The 18,341-nt window shown below is 37.2% G+C and overlaps 5 protein-coding genes across 7 annotated transcripts; 3 read left to right on the top strand and 2 right to left on the bottom strand.

The window, feature by feature from the left end:
* Positions 1-253: 253 nt before the first annotated feature.
* On the bottom strand, positions 254-5,894 carry LOC145906092 (uncharacterized). Of its 2 annotated transcripts, none has more exons than XM_082993477.1 (13): positions 5,437-5,894; positions 5,143-5,312; positions 4,738-4,885; positions 4,439-4,623; positions 4,224-4,371; positions 4,016-4,058; positions 3,099-3,267; positions 2,188-2,348; positions 1,505-1,685; positions 1,374-1,441; positions 1,061-1,244; positions 730-832; positions 254-652 (listed from the first exon to the last, which is right to left on the bottom strand). In XM_082993477.1, exons 1-13 carry the CDS (start codon positions 5,486-5,488, stop codon positions 525-527), a joined length of 1,740 nt encoding a protein of 579 aa, XP_082849603.1. In that variant the 5' UTR covers positions 5,489-5,894; the 3' UTR covers positions 254-524. The 2 variants fall into 2 exon arrangements, with proteins under 2 accessions (XP_082849603.1, XP_082849604.1); XM_082993478.1 differs by having other exon boundaries at positions 254-649.
* A 503-nt stretch (positions 5,895-6,397) lies between these two features.
* Positions 6,398-11,063, top strand: LOC145905424 (2-amino-3-ketobutyrate coenzyme A ligase, mitochondrial-like). Of its 2 annotated transcripts, XM_082992617.1 has the most exons (10): positions 6,400-7,438; positions 7,496-7,589; positions 7,749-7,961; positions 8,357-8,501; positions 8,583-8,718; positions 9,383-9,669; positions 9,955-10,037; positions 10,319-10,490; positions 10,559-10,677; positions 10,743-11,063. In XM_082992617.1, the coding sequence occupies exons 1-10, from the start codon at positions 7,418-7,420 to the stop codon at positions 10,892-10,894; spliced, it is 1,422 nt and encodes a 473-aa protein (XP_082848743.1). In that variant the 5' UTR covers positions 6,400-7,417; the 3' UTR covers positions 10,895-11,063. The 2 variants fall into 2 exon arrangements, with proteins under 2 accessions (XP_082848742.1, XP_082848743.1); XM_082992616.1 differs by having other exon boundaries at positions 6,398-7,589.
* Positions 11,064-12,108: 1,045 nt separating this feature from the next.
* LOC145907221 (uncharacterized) lies at positions 12,109-13,923 on the top strand. The gene is made up of 5 exons (XM_082994651.1): positions 12,109-12,937; positions 13,008-13,117; positions 13,185-13,351; positions 13,422-13,626; positions 13,851-13,923. Exons 1-5 carry the CDS (start codon positions 12,647-12,649, stop codon positions 13,921-13,923), a joined length of 846 nt encoding a protein of 281 aa, XP_082850777.1. The 5' UTR covers positions 12,109-12,646.
* A 598-nt stretch (positions 13,924-14,521) lies between these two features.
* On the bottom strand, positions 14,522-15,689 carry LOC145907220 (transient receptor potential cation channel subfamily M member 6-like). Its single transcript, XM_082994650.1, has 2 exons — positions 15,611-15,689; positions 14,522-15,429 (listed from the first exon to the last, which is right to left on the bottom strand). The coding sequence occupies exons 1-2, from the start codon at positions 15,687-15,689 to the stop codon at positions 14,522-14,524; spliced, it is 987 nt and encodes a 328-aa protein (XP_082850776.1).
* A 945-nt stretch (positions 15,690-16,634) lies between these two features.
* LOC145907219 (2-amino-3-ketobutyrate coenzyme A ligase, mitochondrial-like) lies at positions 16,635-18,075 on the top strand. The gene is made up of 5 exons (XM_082994649.1): positions 16,635-16,696; positions 17,275-17,357; positions 17,417-17,588; positions 17,653-17,771; positions 17,957-18,075. The coding sequence occupies exons 1-5, from the start codon at positions 16,635-16,637 to the stop codon at positions 18,073-18,075; spliced, it is 555 nt and encodes a 184-aa protein (XP_082850775.1).
* Positions 18,076-18,341: the final 266 nt, after the last annotated feature.

Below are 18,341 nucleotides of genomic sequence, written 5' to 3'. Positions count from 1 at the left end.
AAAACATTGTTGCGTGTAGATTTGTAGTGATAGTAGGAAAATGCCTGCAATTTTTGCCGTTATTTGGCGCACTTGGGGCAGGTAGTTTTACCCACAAATTTTCAACTCCAATCGCAAGCATGTCAATCTTTAATTTATTTATATTGGAGGGGCCAGCATGGCCCAGTTGGCCCCTCCTTGGCCACACAACTGCAAACCACTACTTCCAAAAACCAGGACCAACATTTAATACCGTTTATTGGGCCGTCAGGTTTTGAAACTTCTGGACAAAATACCCATTGAAAAGTTCCCCAGTATAGGCATTTTGCGCAAATTTATATACAAACATACACGCATACAACCAACCATCTCTAAAGGCGATAAAGTTTCCAAGAAATTTAAAACACCAATTGTTTGCAGAAAGGTAATTAGCAATGTTTGGGAACCTGCGGAATCCGACAATGTATTGGTTAGTTGGTAATTTATTTAATTGTAGGAACGTGAATCTGATGTTGGGTGTCCACGCGAAAAACTGTTGATTACTTTTAATTCTCAACCTTCCAGTACATTCCTACCCCGACAAGAAACACTAGCATCATAAAAATGACCGACAAGGTCACGACGGACATGCTGATCTCCGATTCTATGCCATCCACCCCGTTTTCCATTACTTCTGCAAACATATTTTGTTAGGCAATACCTAATGAAATCCGCTTAAAATCACACTTATATCATATAGTGCTTCGGTACCTTCGAGCTCTATGGACTCTGGTTTAATCAGACGAATAGGTCCAGATCCAACATGTATGTAGTGATCTCCATACACAGATCGTTTCTTGCGAGCGTCGCAGATCTACAAAACACATATCGCCGTCTGTTTAATGCTCTTAGTCGTCCCGTAATATCTTCTTATAGGGCGATGTGAAGAAGTTTTGAGTAGATAAACCAAAAAAATAGAGGTATTACATTTTAACCTAATGCACGATGTATCGATGCAACAAAAACCAATTGCGGGAAATACTATAAAAACTCCATATGCATCGTATGCTTTTAAACTATTCTTTTTTAAATCAATGATAACCTTTTCAGGACATGATCCGGTCGAATTTTGACAGATTGAGATGTTGCAGTGAAGGAAGGTTTCTTGCTGGTCGTCTGACACATTTGTCCACACAAAACTTTGTAGTTTGTACGTGGCATAGATGGCCTGGTAGTTGCGTGTTACCACTATGTTGATGGGACTTCCCATGGATGTAGCTTTGCACCTGCAATTGAAGCATGAGGCAATCGTCTTAATTCCGGTTGATACACAACCAAACTAACACACAAGTGTTTATTTCAATGGGTATGAAACACAGAGTTAGCTGTTTTACGTGAAGATATGCAATCATTACCCGTTTTCAATAATGGGGAAGAATGGATCGTTGGAATTTTGCAAATGCGATGCCCAGCACTCTTCGGCCTTTAAAAAAGTGCTTGGTTAATCTCTAAACTTGAAATATTCGTTGGTGAAAAGGTCGATTACCTGCACAATTAGGTCAGTATTTCCTTCAAAATTTCCGTTCATCGTGACTTTGACAAATAGGTAATTTGGGACAGTTATGGGGGTATTTTCATCCAAAGTTCTACTGTAAGCTTCATCGCTGTAGACTGCTAGGGTCAAATCAAACCTGGCATCCTGGATCTTTTTGTTGACCTCGAGAGTTCTGCAAGGTTGTTTACATGTTGTCTTTCGACGATCCAATACAAGTTTGCAAGTTTTAATATCTCTTATCAAACAAACTGCCAATAAGATTGTCGTTTTGAAATTTAATATAGCCCGGAAAGTTTTGGATCCCTAAAAACCGCAACCCCCATATAGGCTAATTATTTGGAGCGATGTAAAAAAAAATATATAAATGGTGCGTTAACATATGTGAATAAATCAGTAAAACATTTTTTATGCTGTATTTTTTTTGTGTTATGTAGGGAGAAAAAAAGATTGAGAACCACTGGCCTAAGAGCAACAGACAGATTTGCCTATGGGCAGCAGCTTAGCAATAATTTTGACTATAGCCTACCCCCCAAATACCAACACAGGTCTTGCATTAAAACTATTTATGTTTTATTGCTACCACAAAGAATGTCAAGTAACTCTACAAACGATCATATCGCATACATTACGTAAATTACAGACACTTGGAAAAGAAACAGCGTTATATAACTCACCCAACAACTGGTTTTAAACCTTCGGATGTAATAGTGTAAGATCCCTTGTATCTGCAGGTAATGACGATACTGCGCGACGAATAAACTTGTATCGGGGAGCTGACATCCAGTGCCTTTGCGTTTCGAACGGTGAATGTAATATTTACGTGATCTGCACCATTCTGGCAAATTAGAAAAAAAAGTACTTTGTTGAATATTTAAGTTGCAACAAATTAGGGTGTTGCAAGAAGACATAAGAACTGTCCCAGAAATTCGCACGTTTTCAGTTAATTTTTTAGTTATTAACTAGTGATGCACCGAAACAGCTATTTTTATATTCGGCCGAAACCGAATATTCGGCAATTCGGCCGAATAAACCGAAACTAATTTTGGTATCCATCTCTTCAAACGCAATAAATTTAAACGAAACATGTACTGGATTGGGTCTAATCCTATATCATGCAGACTTTTTTGGTGCTTATATTCTTTATAAAGAATAATGTCGTCTTCAGTGCCAACTGCTTAAAGTTGATTTTCATCGTTTTTGTGAAAGTCAACAAATGAAACGAACACATTCGTACAGTTTAAACAATGATTAACCTTTTCTAAACTTCAGCGTTACATGCAGTAAAAAAAGTTTCGGTTCCGGCCGAATTTTGCAGAAATATTCGGCCGAAACCGAATAATTGCAAAAACCTTAGTTTCGGCCGAATAAATTCGGAAAACCGAACTTTCGGTGCATCCCTATTATTAACGTAATCCCCAGATATACAAATTCGAATAAAATGAATATTATCCTATTCTGAATATTTAAACTGTAGCATATTATTTCCCCCACCATTAAAACGATAAGTCATCAAAAAATCACGACCGTTCTTACATCGCAGGAGACCTAATAAGCAATAAAAATAAAGCAATACAACTGTATGAACCTCGCTGGTGTGTTTGCATTCCGTTAGGTTGAAGTGGAAGGAAGGAATATCAGCATTGCTCTTGCAAACCGATGGAATGTCATCGAGGTTGCTTTCGTGTTGTGGCGAAATATAGAGAGAATCTCCACTTTCGTAAGCCAAGTCTACCAGGTCTTGTGCGTTTGCAATTCTAAACGCAAGCAAAGGTTTCATGTTAAACACTTATAACAAGCTTTCTTTGACATGGCTCTAACAATTGACTCCATATACCGAAGGTTTATGAAGTACTTTACCCCCCAGTGGTAGAATTTATTTGAAGAACGGTCTAGATCTGGGGTAGACCTTAAAGCAGGGGCGGGCAACATACGGCCCGCGACCGGATTTTGAGCGGCCCGCAGACAGTTTCCGGTCTTACATGGCCCGCAGCCACAGTCTGCTTCAATCCCCCACTACTAGCTTACTACGTCAAAAAAATACTGTTTTTGGTCTCTATGCTTTTAACTAAAAGTTAAATACGATTTATTCCTTGTATAGGTGGATAAATACGCGATTAATGCATCGATTCAGGAATCCGGCCCGCCAAGTACTTCATTTATCCATATCAGGCCCGCCGACTGGAGAAGTTGCCCGCCCCTGGTTTAAAGTATGAGTATCAGGTAGAGCACTTGTTGGACAATAATAATCTTTAGTTGTAATTGTTTTGATTTGTTTGATACAGGGATGATGCTGTGGTAACTTGTTACCAACTGCATTAACAGCGACGCAACGACATGTAGTCTTTCAAAATATCTAGTTCCACTTGTCTGATTGCTTGCTTGAATTGGTTTACTATTAGTCAGTAGCACCTACTGTTTGATTAATAACTATTAGGCTCTCTATAACAATCGTTTTGAGAACAAATAGTAAATCGAGAACAATAGGTAACTGATTAAACCTACTTGATTGTCATTTCCTCTGTACATTCAGCTGTTGTTTCAGTATCTGGCAATATACGTACGTGTATATGTTTAACGCCAGAGTGAAACATGTTGAATATTTGTAAAAAAACATTTTACTCAAAGCTATGTTACACCAAATAAAACGGCTTGTATTATATATATATAGAGAGAGAGAGACCACAATTGTTCTTTAAATCCCAAATGTTACCTGTATTAACTGTGAGCTGAAACCCGGTGTCTGTAGTATACTGGTCGGTTGTAAACATCACAGTAATATTAGTACCGGTCATCTCAAAGGCAGAAGCTCCTTCCCCAGTCAATTTTATCGAGTTGGAACCTGATTCGTCAGAAATAAACTGTAACAAACATGTACACAACAAGATATGTATCAGCTGCGCTGGTTATCCTATCAGCAGAACTTACGTATAGGTTATCATAACCATCTTCCAATACCATGTCAATGAAATAAAATTGGAAGGTTTGTCGCCGTCCCGTTGATATTTTCCAAATGCATAGTAAGTGGTTTTCGTAATTTAGCGGGTAATTAGGAGAGGAAATGTTAGTTGGAATAGCCACAGGATTGCGTGTGACGCAGGCCTCTGGGTCGTCTGCGAACACAAAAGTTCCATACTTAATTGTCTGTAGCAAAAGAGTCCACAAGATTTTCCTCAAAACAAATACGAACAAATTGAACCCTGATCTAAATCATTTGTCATACTTACATGGGCATGCTATGAGTCTAAAAAACCCAGTTGTTAGACTATTGTTGCATTGAAACGTCACAATGCTGGTATCAGAAAGTAGCGCACCAACTTTTGATCCGTCACCTTCCAGTCGACCAAGCAAGTTTCCGTCAGGTGCGTCGTAAACCTACAGGTAAAACGTTTGAGAAATATTGAGAGGATATTCATGTTATTGTCAAGCGCAATAAACTAACGAGGCTTTATAGTAGTGGGATACATAACTATGTAGATATAGAAGCATACGAGCCATGAAGATCAGTAAGTTGCAGACAGTGCACAGCATATGAAACCTCACAGGTTGAAATAGTGTACATTGTTTGCAGCTCAGTATAACTTTTTCTCTGTAAATGTAACAAGTTAAGAGGACCTGCTCTAAACATTTACATCGCAATGATCTCCCGGTGCCATTTGCCCTTCCCGGATAGAAGCGCGAACATTGTTGTTGGAGGTGCTGTTAAAAGTCCATCGAAAGGTTGCACAAGTCGAAGTCGTTACAGTTGTTGTAGAGCACATGGTATCATGTCTTGTAGGAATTTCACAAACCGTGGAAGAACCTGTTTAATATTTTGCAGAGTGGGTATATAGCGTTCAAACACGTTTTGTACAAAAAAGGCAATACCACATTTTAGACCTTTGCAGCCTTATGTACTAAACATGTATTAGCTAAAACGTACTTACATATTTCTGTCAACGCAATTAGCAATAATATTGTACAGAAAATACTTTTCATCTTTCCAATTCGTCCTGTTGAACCGCTCCACAATCCTACAATCTAGTATTTAATATGCGATTAATAATTGTACAAAACCGCTCAAGACAACAATAGCACAATTGGTTTCCGTTCCAATGCAACGAGCACAACGTACCTAAAGCCTTATTATTTATGCAATTGTATGAGGAATATTGCGTACTAAAAGGATTTGCTTCTGTAAATAGAAGAGCCAAAACCATCAGACATGATAAGAATGTGTTTATTTTCCTGCATTTTATACAACAACTTGTTGCAAATGTTTCGCCATGGTGCAATTTTCCTAATCTTGAAGAGAGGTTTTGGTTGATTACAAATCTAATTAATTTTTGTGCCAGAAAATCAGTTTTTCAAAATTTGATATACAGGTTTTAATTTTGCTTTTGCTACCACAAGCTGCGATTGCAGGCGGCAGAGCGTTTATCATTGGCTGTGGCCCCGTCGTATATCCGCCTAAGAATAAATTACAACGTTACCTTATGATTTATTGTGTTAAGTTAACGAAACTGAGCCGCTAACCTTTTCCAGGCCCGAATTGATCAACGCGTCCCCATGTTGTAACAAGGCAATAACTATGGTGGAAAGTTTTTGCGGTCTATATGCCGGCGTGGACTCGGTTTGTAAACACGATCGCGCAACTTGTAAGACGTCACAAATGCAAGTTGTCAATGGGTTTTGCTTTTTGGTGTAAATAAAATACTTTCCCTGTAAACAAGTCTGTGGTGTAAAGGCAAGTCTGTGGTGTAAAGGCTGGTGGTAATGAGGTTATACAGCAGTGGCTGAGGTTCCACATCAGTGGCTGAGGTTATACATCAGTGGTTGAGGTATAAAGCAGTGGCTGAGGTTACACAGCAGTGGTTGAGGTATAAAGCAGTGGCTGAGGTTATACAGCAGTGGTTGAGGTATAAAGCAGTGGTTGAGGTTACACATCAGTGGCTGAGGTTATACATCAGTGGATGAGGTATAAAGCAGTGGCTGAGGTTAGACAGCAGTGGTTGAGGCATAAAGCAGTGGTTGAGGTTATACAGCAGTGGTTGAGGTTGTACATCAGTGGATGTGGTTATGCCTCAGCGGGTTTGAAAGTTAATCGTTCAAACCGCGGTGTCTATCTTCCCTTGGTATCGTAAGCATTGATGGCGGTGCAATTAAGCCTGATTTGGAATTCGTGGCAAGCATATCCGGGGTTCAAATCACGACATGGTTACGCACGAAAAACAACAAAACGTACAAGTGATTGATTAACGCAAAGCTTTCGTGTTAGTGGTAATAGGGACGAATGAATCAAACGCGTTCATCAGATCCGGTTTGCAATCACATTCGCACATGCTTTGACCAGTTGTTGTCAAACTATTATGACCACGACCCCACTATTGTTATTAATTATATCTGGTATGAAATATTCACGCTCAGATTATGTGAAAACTTGCAGCTTTGCTCGTTAATAATGTCAATGAAACTGCGCTTAATGTTGGTTACTGAGTTGTAAGATTCGAGGTCATGGGCTTTTTGGGCATTAAGGCTTTTTGGGCATCGCAGCTAAGGCAGTGGTTATAGTAAGTATATGCCATAGTCAAAGCAAAGGCGCTTGCGGTTTAGCGAACCCACCTCGTCAAGCAAGAGCAAGTAAAGTATTTAAGACAAATATCACAGTTGGCGATATACCAACTTGGGTGTGCTTGAAATCCTCAGGCCCCTCTATGAGAGTCACTGCATTATAGCAAAAAAAGATCTCATGGCGACAAACGTGGATAAGCAAAGTAAATTATCCGATTAGCCTACATCTGTACATTAAAAATCCTTGTCAAACGAATACCATTGAAACAAGTTGCTTTCCGCTGAATAAGAAATCAATCAAAACATATTTATTTTGATGAGACGGACTGCTTTTCAAGTCACGCAAGCCTCTGGCATATGGTTATAAACATACATCAAGTACGTCATGTGCAAATATGTGCTGAAAGGCTCTTTCATTCGTTGGTGCTTCCCCAGAAGGAAGTGCGTGCTTCACTACGTGTTGATGCTTTGTATGCGATCAACAACACGCTTCAACTTACTTGCGGACGTCGCAAAAGAAGTTTAAAAAGTGAGGCTACACACGATACTTAATTAGTTTACTTACACTACGTGAACGTGTCAAGTAGGCAGATGCAAATAGATGCATAAGTAGGCCGGTGGCACCGACGTTATTTACAAAAAATGCAAATAACGGTCACTTACAAAGCTAACAAGTGAACTTACATAGGGCAGCAGGTAGAAATTCGAGACATGGTTTTCAACAAAACTGTTGGGAACAGCATATTGTGGAAAGTTGGTGCATTGCGGAGATGCTTTTCTTCATCAAAACACCACCCGGCGAATGCGAGTGAGGAAAAGTTGAAACGACAGATCAGCAGTTCTCTTAAAAAGATGAACCAAGTTCAGTTATTTGAGGAGAATGTTTCAACAAGGAAACAAGGTACATCCAAAACGTTAAAACCGTGCAACAGAGCAAGCCATTTTATTGAACTAATGATGGCATCAGTTGTAGACTAAATAAATTAAGCATCCACATTTTTTCGACAATATGGGCCAGACTTTTTGTTTCCAGAATCAGCTGCGGAAAAACTACAGCAAATTGGTATTTACAGAAATAAAAAAGACGGGTTTTCAGACGACAGATCTCTAGTCGTCGAATGATAATAACTTTAAGTGCTTTAAAGTTAATACAGTTACTTTATGAGAATGTCCAAATAAAACATATATGCCAGTGTATATTTTTGAATCCAAGGGCCCTGCTTCTATTATTACGTCACAATATGCATCACCAAATAGTCGAATACCTTGATTATTGCAAGAAAAACGTATTTACAGGTGGGGTATTGCGATTTGAAAATGGCGGCCGTGAGTTTTTGAACTTTTGTGGCAGTGACTACCTGGGTTTGTCCTGCCACCCTGATGTATTGGCTGCTGGAGAACAAGCTTGGAGAGATTACGGGGTTGGTGCAAGTTCTGCTCGGTAAGTCTGATAGTGTTTTTTGTAAAGTGATTTCATAGGCCTCATAAGAAACATAAATTTAACCAAATTTACACTTCGTAGCCTTACAGGTGGAACTCATCGTATACACAAAGAGTTGGAGGGAAAGATTTCCGAGTTCCATGGTACAGAGGACACAATGTTGTACATGAACTGCTATTCAGCAAATGTTGGATTGTTTCAAGCTTTGTTGTCTAAGGTATTGCGTTTAGATGACTACAACATTTTAAAGAGGGAGATTGTATTTTCCTTTCTGTTTGTCAACAAGACCATAGTTTGTTTTCGCTGTATGTATATGTAAAAAAGGCAAAACCAAGATGCTGCAGCTTTACAATGTTAGGCAAACGTTTTAAACACACCTGTATTCATCGTTAGTGTAAGTATCAAACGGCTGAGAGTCAACCAACAGGTGGACAGGTGCGGAGAATTGTTTCAAAACATTGCGTTTTTTTTTATTTCTGGCCACTTTTATGTAGGGCCCAAAATTGGGGACAGAAATACGAATCATTAGCTCTTAATACGGCGGGTAAAACAAAAATGTACATTCGGGTTTCTAGCGTTATTCATGTATCCCATAAAATGTGAATGTTATTATTTCAAGGACAAAACTAGACCGTAATCCGATCCAGTATCTTGAGCTATGTTTGTAGTGTGTGTTTCCCCATGTGGGGCCAATGGGGCGATCATCACCCTAAAATATGCCATAACACATTGCATGTATAGTGTTGTGTTGAGATTGAATTTTGCTTATTAGTAGCGTACTTTGTCTGGGTCACAGTGTGTTTTTGCGTCACAGTGTTTTTTTTATGGTAATCGCCCCTCGTAGAGAAAATAGAAACTTTACGGTTGCAAATCATTATTAGGAAGATGCTGTTTTTTCTGATGAGCTAAATCATGCATCCATCATCGATGGCATTCGTCTTTGCAAGGCAACCAAGTACAAATATAAGCACCTCGACATGGAGGATCTCGAACAAAAACTAAAGGATGCAGAAAAATGCAGTCATCGTCTAATTGCAACTGATGGTGTTTTTTCTATGGATGGTGATTTTGCTCCATTGGTGGATATATGCAATTTGGCAGAAAAATATGACGCTCTGGTGTTTATTGATGAATGTCACGCTACCGGTTTCGTCGGAGACACTGGCAGGTAATTGTTAAGTTTGTAAGATTTGGGAGAGGGTTTTCCAAATTTCTGAAGATTCGTGACGTGATTTGACAAGTACTTAATTTTGTCGTAACAACCAGTTATTAGAGTTACATGAAATCCTATTTGCAAAAACAAAAACCGTTTCAGACAAGTTATTTATTTCAAAACAAGAAAATTACTTTACAAGCGTAATTTTGGGTGAACAATGTAACATTTTGTGCAAACAGAAAATGAAACAGTTCAAATAATACCCTTTCCGGCCAATATTTTCTGCTTTCATTGCAGGGGTACAGACGAACTATTTGGTGTTAATGGGAAAATAAGTTTGATCAATTCGACCTTGGGAAAGTCATTTGGTTCTGGAGCAGGTTACTGCCAAAATTATGTTACATAAGTGCAAAAAACATGGAGTTAATTAATCTAAATAAAAAAACCCAAGCTAATATGCTGTTGATCATATTACATGAAGCAGCCTAGTATAGACGTTTTCGACGCTTTGCTACGTGTAGCTTATTCTAGTACTGATGATGAACCCAGTTAGAGTTCAAAACGTCTACTACTTCATGTAATATGATCAACAACATTCTAGCTTTGACTTTTTATTCAGATATGTTACTTAACACAAACAAAAACATTACATCTTTTGAAGGCGGATACACAACGGGACCTAAACCAATCATAGAGTTTTTAAGAAAAAGATCCCGTTCGTATTTCTACACAGTCTCTTTGCCGCCCGTGGTGGTTGCTTGTGCGAGCAAAGCTGTCGACTTGCTCATGAATAACAATGAACTTGCAAGGGTGATTATGGAAAACTCTAAAAGGTTAATTACTGCAAAAATTGCCATAAGAAAACCTGCGGATCGTAAATACGATTTTTTCATATGTAAAGATTCCGTCATCGCATGACCAAAGCAGGATTCACAATACTCGGCGCAGATCATCCAATATGCCCGGTGATAATTGACGAAATGAAAATTGTTGATGTGATAAACGACCTCCACAACGAGGGTTTGTATTTACGTTTGTATCCGATCAGTAATAAGTACTTTAAAACACTGTTTTATCATATGCAGGTATTTTTGTTGTGGGAATGGCCTATCCTGTTGTACCTCTTGGTAAATCGAGAATCCGTGTCCAAATCTCAGCGTTGCATACTTCGGAAGAAATTGACAAAGTCATTGAGGCCTTTATTAAAGCTGGAAGAAATCAAGAAATCTTGAAATAAACTTAAACCCCTGTTTTATGATTTTTCGTAGCATGCAAGTACATCATAATGTGCTACGTTAAAGTGTTGTATATTATTTTTTTTGCATTCTCGCATTTCACTTTATTTTAAAATAACTTGGTATTTATCTGTACAACTCAAAAAAGGTTTAAAACAACTGATTTGCTGCAGATAATTTGACAAAATATGCAATTGTAAGGGGATCCTTATTTTTAACATGTTACACGTTTTGAAGACAACCGTTTAAACTCATGTACAAAGAATACGTACCCAAAACCAATCACAGAGATAACAGTTTTGACCAATTTTAAAATAAACTACCGTTTTTAAAAAAGAAAGGTAGAGAGTCTGTGAACAACGTCTTTACTGAAACATACTTGCTGCCGCAAAACCAAACTTGGCGGGGGCTATTTTGATCCTTTGACGCACGCGAAGCAAAATATTAGTCGCTTTACATTTTCAGGACTAAAATTAATGAAATTCCCACAAAACCTTCAAGTACATCCAAACGCAAAGCGTTAATTGTCAAATTGTTGTTTTTTTTTAACTCAGTCTACCACCTTATGGAGCCCAAACGGAAGATGAAAGAGCCGCATGAGTATGGTGGCCTATGAGTGCCACCTAAAAAATCAGCAATGGACATCAAAATAAAATGAGAAATGATTTGCAAACAAAAATTAATTTGCAAACAAAAATCAAATTGCAAATGAAAAGTAATTTGCCAACGAAAAGTAATTTGCAAATAAAAATCAAATTGCAAATAAAAAGTAATTTGCCAACGAAAAGTAATTTGCAAACAAAAATCAAATTGCAAATGAAAAGTAATTTGAAAATGAAAATGATTTGCAAATGAAAAGTAATTTGAAAATGAAAATGATTTGCAAATGAAAAGTAATTTTGAAATGAAAATGATTTGCAAACGCAATGTGATTTGAATTTTTTTTTCGCTGTCTCGACGTGGCCGAGACGTGCCAGTGCCAGAAGTGTTTCCCAAAGCAAAACACTCACTTGCACTTTTTCCCTAAAGTCAACAAAATTTAAAATGTATTTAATGTCATATTTATTTGAAGTTAAAGAAGATTGATAAGTGAAAATATACAATTTAACGTTTAGTGATAAAGCTTCACGATGTCTGTGACTAAAATAGTTTGAAAACACTATCGCGCGTTATGGTCGGTTGCGTCGGGCTTAAACTTTGACCGCTTTGACACAGTTATATTGGAAAATACAAAACATATAGTTATTGGCGATTTACTAATGTTGCGGGTTATCTGTCATTAAGGAAAATTGACAATGTCTTCGCAAGATTATGATTGGAAAGACAACGCGGTGTTGGCAAAAACGTTGCAGGATTATGTAAGAAAATCTATCAAAAGAGAAGAAATTCTAGATTTTGTGAAACGAGATTTTCCTCGATATGCTTGGAGCTTGCGAACGTTATGTCGCAGACTCAAGCATTTTGACATTTCTTACACCGATCATTCAGTTGGTGTACATGAAGTAGTGACAGCCGTAAATATGGAAGTAAGTGGCCCAGGAAAGTGTTTGGGATATAGAGCCATGCACCAGAAGTTGAGGAAACAACATGGAATGAATGTGCCTAGAGATTTAGTGTATGCTGCCATGTCTGAATTAGATCCTGAAGGTCTTCAAACCAGGAATCCATGTAACGCAAGAAGAAAAACAAAAAAAGGTTATTTTACAAGCAAATGATCTGATTGGGTGCATTCTCTGGATGGACATTGCAAGTTAATGGGATTTCAAAGAAGCACTTTTCCTTTAGCTGTGTATGGCTGTATTGACACAGCAAGTCGAAGAATTTTGTGGCTCAGAGTGTGGACTGATAATTGTGACCCTAAGTTAATAGGTCGTTTTTATTTGGATTATTTGTATGAAACAAGAACTATGTCATCATATATTAGACTTGACAAAGGTACAGAGACTGGTATAATGGCAACAATGCATGCATATCTAAGAAATTTTCATGGTGACATCAGTGATGCAAGTACTACTGTCATTTATGGAAAATCAACTTCCAATCAGGTGAAATTTATCATTGTAATTAGGTTAAGAGTTTATGAAATGGACATGTGATATATATATTTAATTACAGATTGAGAGATGGTGGAAAGAATTGCATGAGAGACTTGAAAAATATTTCAAAAGTCAGTTAATGTATTTGAAGGATAGGGGTCATTACAACCCTGAAATGGCTTTGGATAGGTAATGATATTCTTGGTTGTTTTTGTTTGTGACAAAAACAAAATAATTGTGTGTGTTGTGTTAACAGAGATGTACTTGCATTTGTGTATATACCTGTCTTAAAAAAGGAAATGGAAATATTTGTGGAAAACTGGAACACACATAGAATTCGATACCAAAAAGACACCTATCTCCCTGATGGTGTTCCTGATCACATTTATAACTTTCCAGAAAAATACGGGCTTGAAAAATGTGGTAAGGCAACAATCAATGTTTTGGATTTCCTTATATATATATATCCAAATCCACAAGGAACTATCTGCAGGCTTGACTGTAAGTGAACAACAACTAAAAGAAGTTGCTGAGTTATCAGGAGTACTGGATGTTCCTACAGAATATTTACTTTCCCGCCAGCAGGATTTACTACAAACTTATATACCCAATCCTGAAAAGTTGCATGCGTCAGATTGCACAGATGCATACTTATTCTTGAAGGAAAAGATTGTTTCTCATTTAAACAGAGATCCTTTGTGTTTTTAAACTTTGTACAAGGTTGCATTGAACTATAATGAGGTATTTGCTACCAACAGTGTTTTTTTTTAATATGACCATCGGTTGCGACTGATTGCTAAATGCAAACATTATCTTTTGTATTGTCTCAATAAAAAGCGCCACTGTCACCATCAACTGACTGTGCTAATATAGTATTGTCTAACTCATATTGCCAGTATCAATCATATTCTACCACTATCAGATCATATTGTACCACTAACAGACCAATCGGTCGAAGGAATGACATGATTGAATTCGCTGAAATGAGAGAGTGAACATTGAATAATATATTGCATAAGTTGGTCTGAAACATGCAAGTACAAAATATATTTACATGGGTAATTGGGTATAACATTGAAGTTGGGCTTCTTGGTTGATAATGGAATAGCAAGAAAGGGAACATGCTACAAACTAGGATAAATAAAGTCTTTAGACAATGAATAATGTACACAATGAGGCAGTGGTTTCATGCAAGGTCACTCACAGGCAAAAAGTAAAGTACTACATTTATAGTTTTGTTGTACCAACAAATATGCTGTCATGTGAGGTAAAAACACTATATACAAGCTAATACCAAACTAACTAATCATACTTCACAGTTAACAAATTTGTTTTAGTACCAAAAATACTAATTAGGTTACAAAAAACACTGAAACTGAAGATGGCAGGATTTACTTTACATACAGTGAGTGAGTACAAAGAAGTTCCATGATAATTGTAAATGCTACAACAAAAAGTGAAGACAAATCGAAGAATCATTTTACATTTGACAAATTTAGGAGCCTACAAAAATCATTACACTCTTGCTGATCTATAAAATTTGAAATTGCTACTTTTGATAAGTTTCTAGTGCAAAACAAACAAGCTCCATTTTCATGTTTGTTCAAGTGATGCAATCTCTGGGTCAGTGTACACTAGTGTTCCACCTTGAATGTCAGTCAAAAGAAGCTGCTGACCAGACTGTTGATAGCTGTAATGAGCCAAGCTGCAAGCTTTTTGCCAGACAATTAATTGCTTGTTGCCACATACAGTACCATCATTTGATGTGTACTTATGAAAGTTTTCAGAAATGTACTCTTCCAAAGTGACAAACTGTTCATCTTTTTCACAAATCTTACCCAAGAAAATTTTTGTGTATGATGGCACGTATCCAAAAATACAAGTCGGCAAGCCTTTTACTGTTTGAGCAAGTTGTGCTGCAAAATTCGCTGCTAGCATATGGGACTGCACAATCTTACGAGTGTGTTCTTCAGGAGTTTGATTTGTTTCCTTTATTGCTTCTATAGTGGCAGGCAGATACTTTTTTAAAACCCAAGTCCCGGGCAAAATGTCACTTGGAGAATGAACTTTAAAAGTTTTTCTGAAGCCACCTTCACTAAAACTATTTTTTTCAACTTGAATATCAACTTCCTTTTCGGTACTCCACATGAAATTGGAAATATGGAATTCTGAAAGTTTAATTCTAGTGGTGGTTGCTTCCATTGCACAACCTAATTTGATCATATCTAATACTGAGAGGCTTTTTGGAATGATAGATTCATTTTTCACACATGGTTTAGGGTTATTTGTAGCCCCACTTACTATTTTCCTTCTTTTCATGCTTGGTAACTCTACACTGTCATTTGATGACAAGTTTAAAACTTCATCATCATCATTGCAGGACAACTTTGTTTGCTTGCAAATTGCTCTTATGTGTAGAACTCGAAAATTAGGAAGTTGATTCAACAATATACATGAAGGGCCTTGCTCTCCAGCTAAAATGTCACAAGTCAAACCTTGATCTTCAAAGGAAAAATGTCTGTTACAAGCCTCTTTAATGTTTTCAATGGTGATTTCGTCGAACAAGTAAGGAACAAATTCCCGAGCTCCAATCTTGGAATATTTTTGGGCTTTTCCCGAAACTTCAGGGCTACATCTTTGTACTGTTAAACATTTTCTGTTCCACAATCTGTGCGTAATTACCCTTTGGTGCCTTATTTTCGGGATCCTTCGACCGCCTCTGCTTCATCTCTTCTTTAAACTTATGCCATGCATTGGCCATTTTTAGACAATTAAGCAGAAGAAAAATACATACGATGATGTAGAAAAATCAAGAAATAACCTTCGCGCGTAACACGCACTTCACCATATCGTGTTTCCAAATTATTTTAGATTTAGGTTAAGGTTAAGGCACAGTCAGCACAAAAACATTATAAATAAATGTTGAATTGTATATTTTAACTTTAATAGCTATCACTGCTCGTTCAAATAAATATCGCATTCAATAAACTTCCAACTTGTTCGACTTTAAGGGAAAAATGGCAAGTGAGGGTTTTGAATTGGGAAACACTTGGCACTGGCACGTCTCGGCCACGTCGAGACAGCGAAAAAAAAAATTCAAATCACATTGCGTTTTCAAATTACTTTTCATTTGCAAATCATTTTCATTTAAAAATTACTTTTCATTTGCAAATCATTTTCATTTAAAAATTACTTTTCATTTGCAAATCATTTTCATTTTCAAATTACTTTTCATTTGCAATTTGATTTTCATTTGCAAATTACTTTTCGTTGGCAAATTACTTTTCATTTGCAATTTGATTTTTGTTTGCAAATTACTTTTCGTTAGCGAATTACTTTTCATTTGCAATTGGATATTTACAATTTATTTTTCATTTGCAAATCATTTTTCATTTTGTATTTATGTCCATTGTTGTTTTTTGGGGGTGGCACTCATAGGCCACCATACATGAGCCTCCATAGCCGATATTTTCATAGAGTTAAGAATTATGTAATGGATTTTGATATATGTAATTAGCCTCTTGTACCATATTAGTTTTGTGTATTTATAAACGGATCTGTATGTTAAAACCTGAAATTAAAACCTGTTTATCAAATTTTCAAAAACTGATTTTCTGGCACAAAAACCAACTTACATTGTAGTAAACCAAAAGTTTGTCTGCGATGCGGCGAGTCTTCATCAGGGCTGTGGCGCTGTGATTCAAAAATGGATTACACAAAACACCGAAAACACAAGGATAATGAGCGCACACACTTGCACGGACACAAGTTAGGGAAAATTGCACAAAGGCGAAACATTTGCAACAAGTTGTTGTAAAATACAGGAAAATAAACACATTCTTATTATGCCTGTTTTTTGCTCTCCTATTTATAGAATTAATTTTTTTTTAGTACGCAATATTCATGATACAATTGCATATTGAAAAAGGCTTAGGTACGTTGTGCTCGTTGCATTGAACGAAAAGCAATTACCCTATTGTTGTCATGAGCAGTTTTGCACAATTGTTAGTCGTATATTAATACTAGACTGTCAGATTGTGGAACGGTACAACAGGACGAATTGGAAAGATGAAAATAATTATCAGCACAATATTATTGCTGATTGCGTTGACAGAAAAAATTAAGTACGTTTTCGCTAATACATTTTCGACTCACCGATTTGTAATGTTTAGTACATAAGGCTGCAAATGTCTAAAATGTAGTATTGCCTTCTTTGTGCGAAAACGTACTTAATTTTTTCTTTTAGAATATCGTAGAAACAAAATGTTGTTGGTATAATTTGCTAAAAACATTCTTTCCATAGTGTTGCAAAAACTTACTTAATTTGGTCATCATTTTTTTTGCAGAGGGACGCATGAACTGTTTGGCGTTAATGACAAAATAACTTTAATCAATTCGACTCTGGGAAAGGCTATCGGCTCCGGAGCGGGTAGGAACCGAGTTCTGTTGACATAACACAATATGCCACAAGGTAAAATTTACTCTTAGGCGGATACACAACGGGACCACAGCCCATAATAGAGTATTTGAGAAAAAAATCCCGATCCTATTTCTTCACAAACACTCTGCCGCCGATAATCGCAGCTTGTGCTAGCAAAAGTATCGACATACTCATGGAAAACCAGGAACTTGCAAAAGATGTTTTGGAAAAGGCCGAAAGGTTGGATTTCAATGTTGGCAGGCCTGAAGCAAGCAAAATTATTCATATTTGCATCGTTTTAAAGGTTTAGACACCAAATGAGTGAAGCAGGATTTACAATCCGCGGTAGTAGTCATCCAATATGCCCAGTGATGATTGATGAAAAAATAATTATGAAAGTGATAAACGACCTACACAACGAGGGTTTGACTTCAATTTTTGAATTTTTAGTGGTGATTTTGTTTTAACTTTTTTTAGTAAATATTGGCGTATTGTTATTGCAAAAGGCGTCACTTATGCGAACGGCGCGTAATTTTCCTTATCGTCAGATTTATAAACGTTTTCAGTGTGTTTAGGTATTTATACAAGAGCCATCTGTTACCCGATAGTTCCACTAGGAGAGTCGAGAGTCCGTGTTCAAATCTCTGCGCTGCATACATTGGAAGATATCGACAAAGCTGTTGGCACATTCATCAAATCTGGAAGAAAACATGGAGTCGTGCCATGAATTCGACAATGTCGTGTGCTCGTTGGTGCTGTATTAAAGTGCATGTGTCACGGAAAAATAAAACATAATAATAATTAAACTAAGAGATGGTCATAACTTTAAAACATTTTTGGCAAAAAAAGTAGCTTGACACGGCGACTGGTTTCTGAGATAAAGCTGATTAAAGTCGTATTTTTACCGCTGCAAACGAAATCGTGAGAAAGCGAAATTATTGTTGCGTGACGTCATATAAGGCGCTTTAGCCGTGCGAGTGCTGGCAGCAAGCC

Source organism: Ascidia mentula, chromosome 6 (genome assembly GCF_947561715.1).
Source record: "Ascidia mentula chromosome 6, kaAscMent1.1, whole genome shotgun sequence".
NCBI lineage: Eukaryota > Metazoa > Chordata > Ascidiacea > Phlebobranchia > Ascidiidae > Ascidia > Ascidia mentula.
The sequence above is the reverse complement of the archived record's forward strand: the minus strand, read 5'-3'. Positions and strand labels throughout refer to the sequence as shown.

Bases quoted from the DNA above. Each gene is read 5' to 3' on its own strand.
- LOC145907219 (XM_082994649.1), top strand. From the start codon at position 16,635: ATGGATTACACAAAACACCGAAAACACAAGGATAATGAGCGCACACAC. The intron at 16,697-17,274 runs GTTAGGGAAAAT...TTTTTTTTGCAG, and splicing joins ACACACTTGCACGGACACAA to AGGGACGCATGAACTGTTTG. The intron at 17,358-17,416 runs GTAGGAACCGAG...ATTTACTCTTAG, and splicing joins GGCTATCGGCTCCGGAGCGG to GCGGATACACAACGGGACCA.
- LOC145907220 (XM_082994650.1), bottom strand. From the start codon at position 15,689: ATGGCCAATGCATGGCATAAGTTTAAAGAAGAGATGAAGCAGAGGCGG. The intron at 15,430-15,610 runs GTAATTACGCAC...TTTCCTTTGAAG, and splicing joins CGAAAATAAGGCACCAAAGG to ATCAAGGTTTGACTTGTGAC.
- LOC145906092 (XM_082993477.1), bottom strand. From the start codon at position 5,488: ATGAAAAGTATTTTCTGTACAATATTATTGCTAATTGCGTTGACAGAA. The intron at 4,372-4,438 runs GTAAGTTCTGCT...TGTTTGTTACAG, and splicing joins ATGGTTATGATAACCTATAC to TTTATTTCTGACGAATCAGG. The intron at 2,349-3,098 runs GTTCATACAGTT...CTAATTTGCCAG, and splicing joins AATGCAAACACACCAGCGAG to AATGGTGCAGATCACGTAAA.
- LOC145905424 (XM_082992616.1), top strand. From the start codon at position 7,418: ATGGTTATAAACATACATCAAGTACGTCATGTGCAAATATGTGCTGAA. The intron at 9,670-9,954 runs GTAATTGTTAAG...CTTTCATTGCAG, and splicing joins TTCGTCGGAGACACTGGCAG to GGGTACAGACGAACTATTTG. The intron at 10,678-10,742 runs GTTTGTATTTAC...TATCATATGCAG, and splicing joins AAACGACCTCCACAACGAGG to GTATTTTTGTTGTGGGAATG.
- LOC145907221 (XM_082994651.1), top strand. From the start codon at position 12,647: ATGGGATTTCAAAGAAGCACTTTTCCTTTAGCTGTGTATGGCTGTATT. The intron at 12,938-13,007 runs GTGAAATTTATC...ATTTAATTACAG, and splicing joins GAAAATCAACTTCCAATCAG to ATTGAGAGATGGTGGAAAGA. The intron at 13,118-13,184 runs GTAATGATATTC...TTGTGTTAACAG, and splicing joins CCTGAAATGGCTTTGGATAG to AGATGTACTTGCATTTGTGT.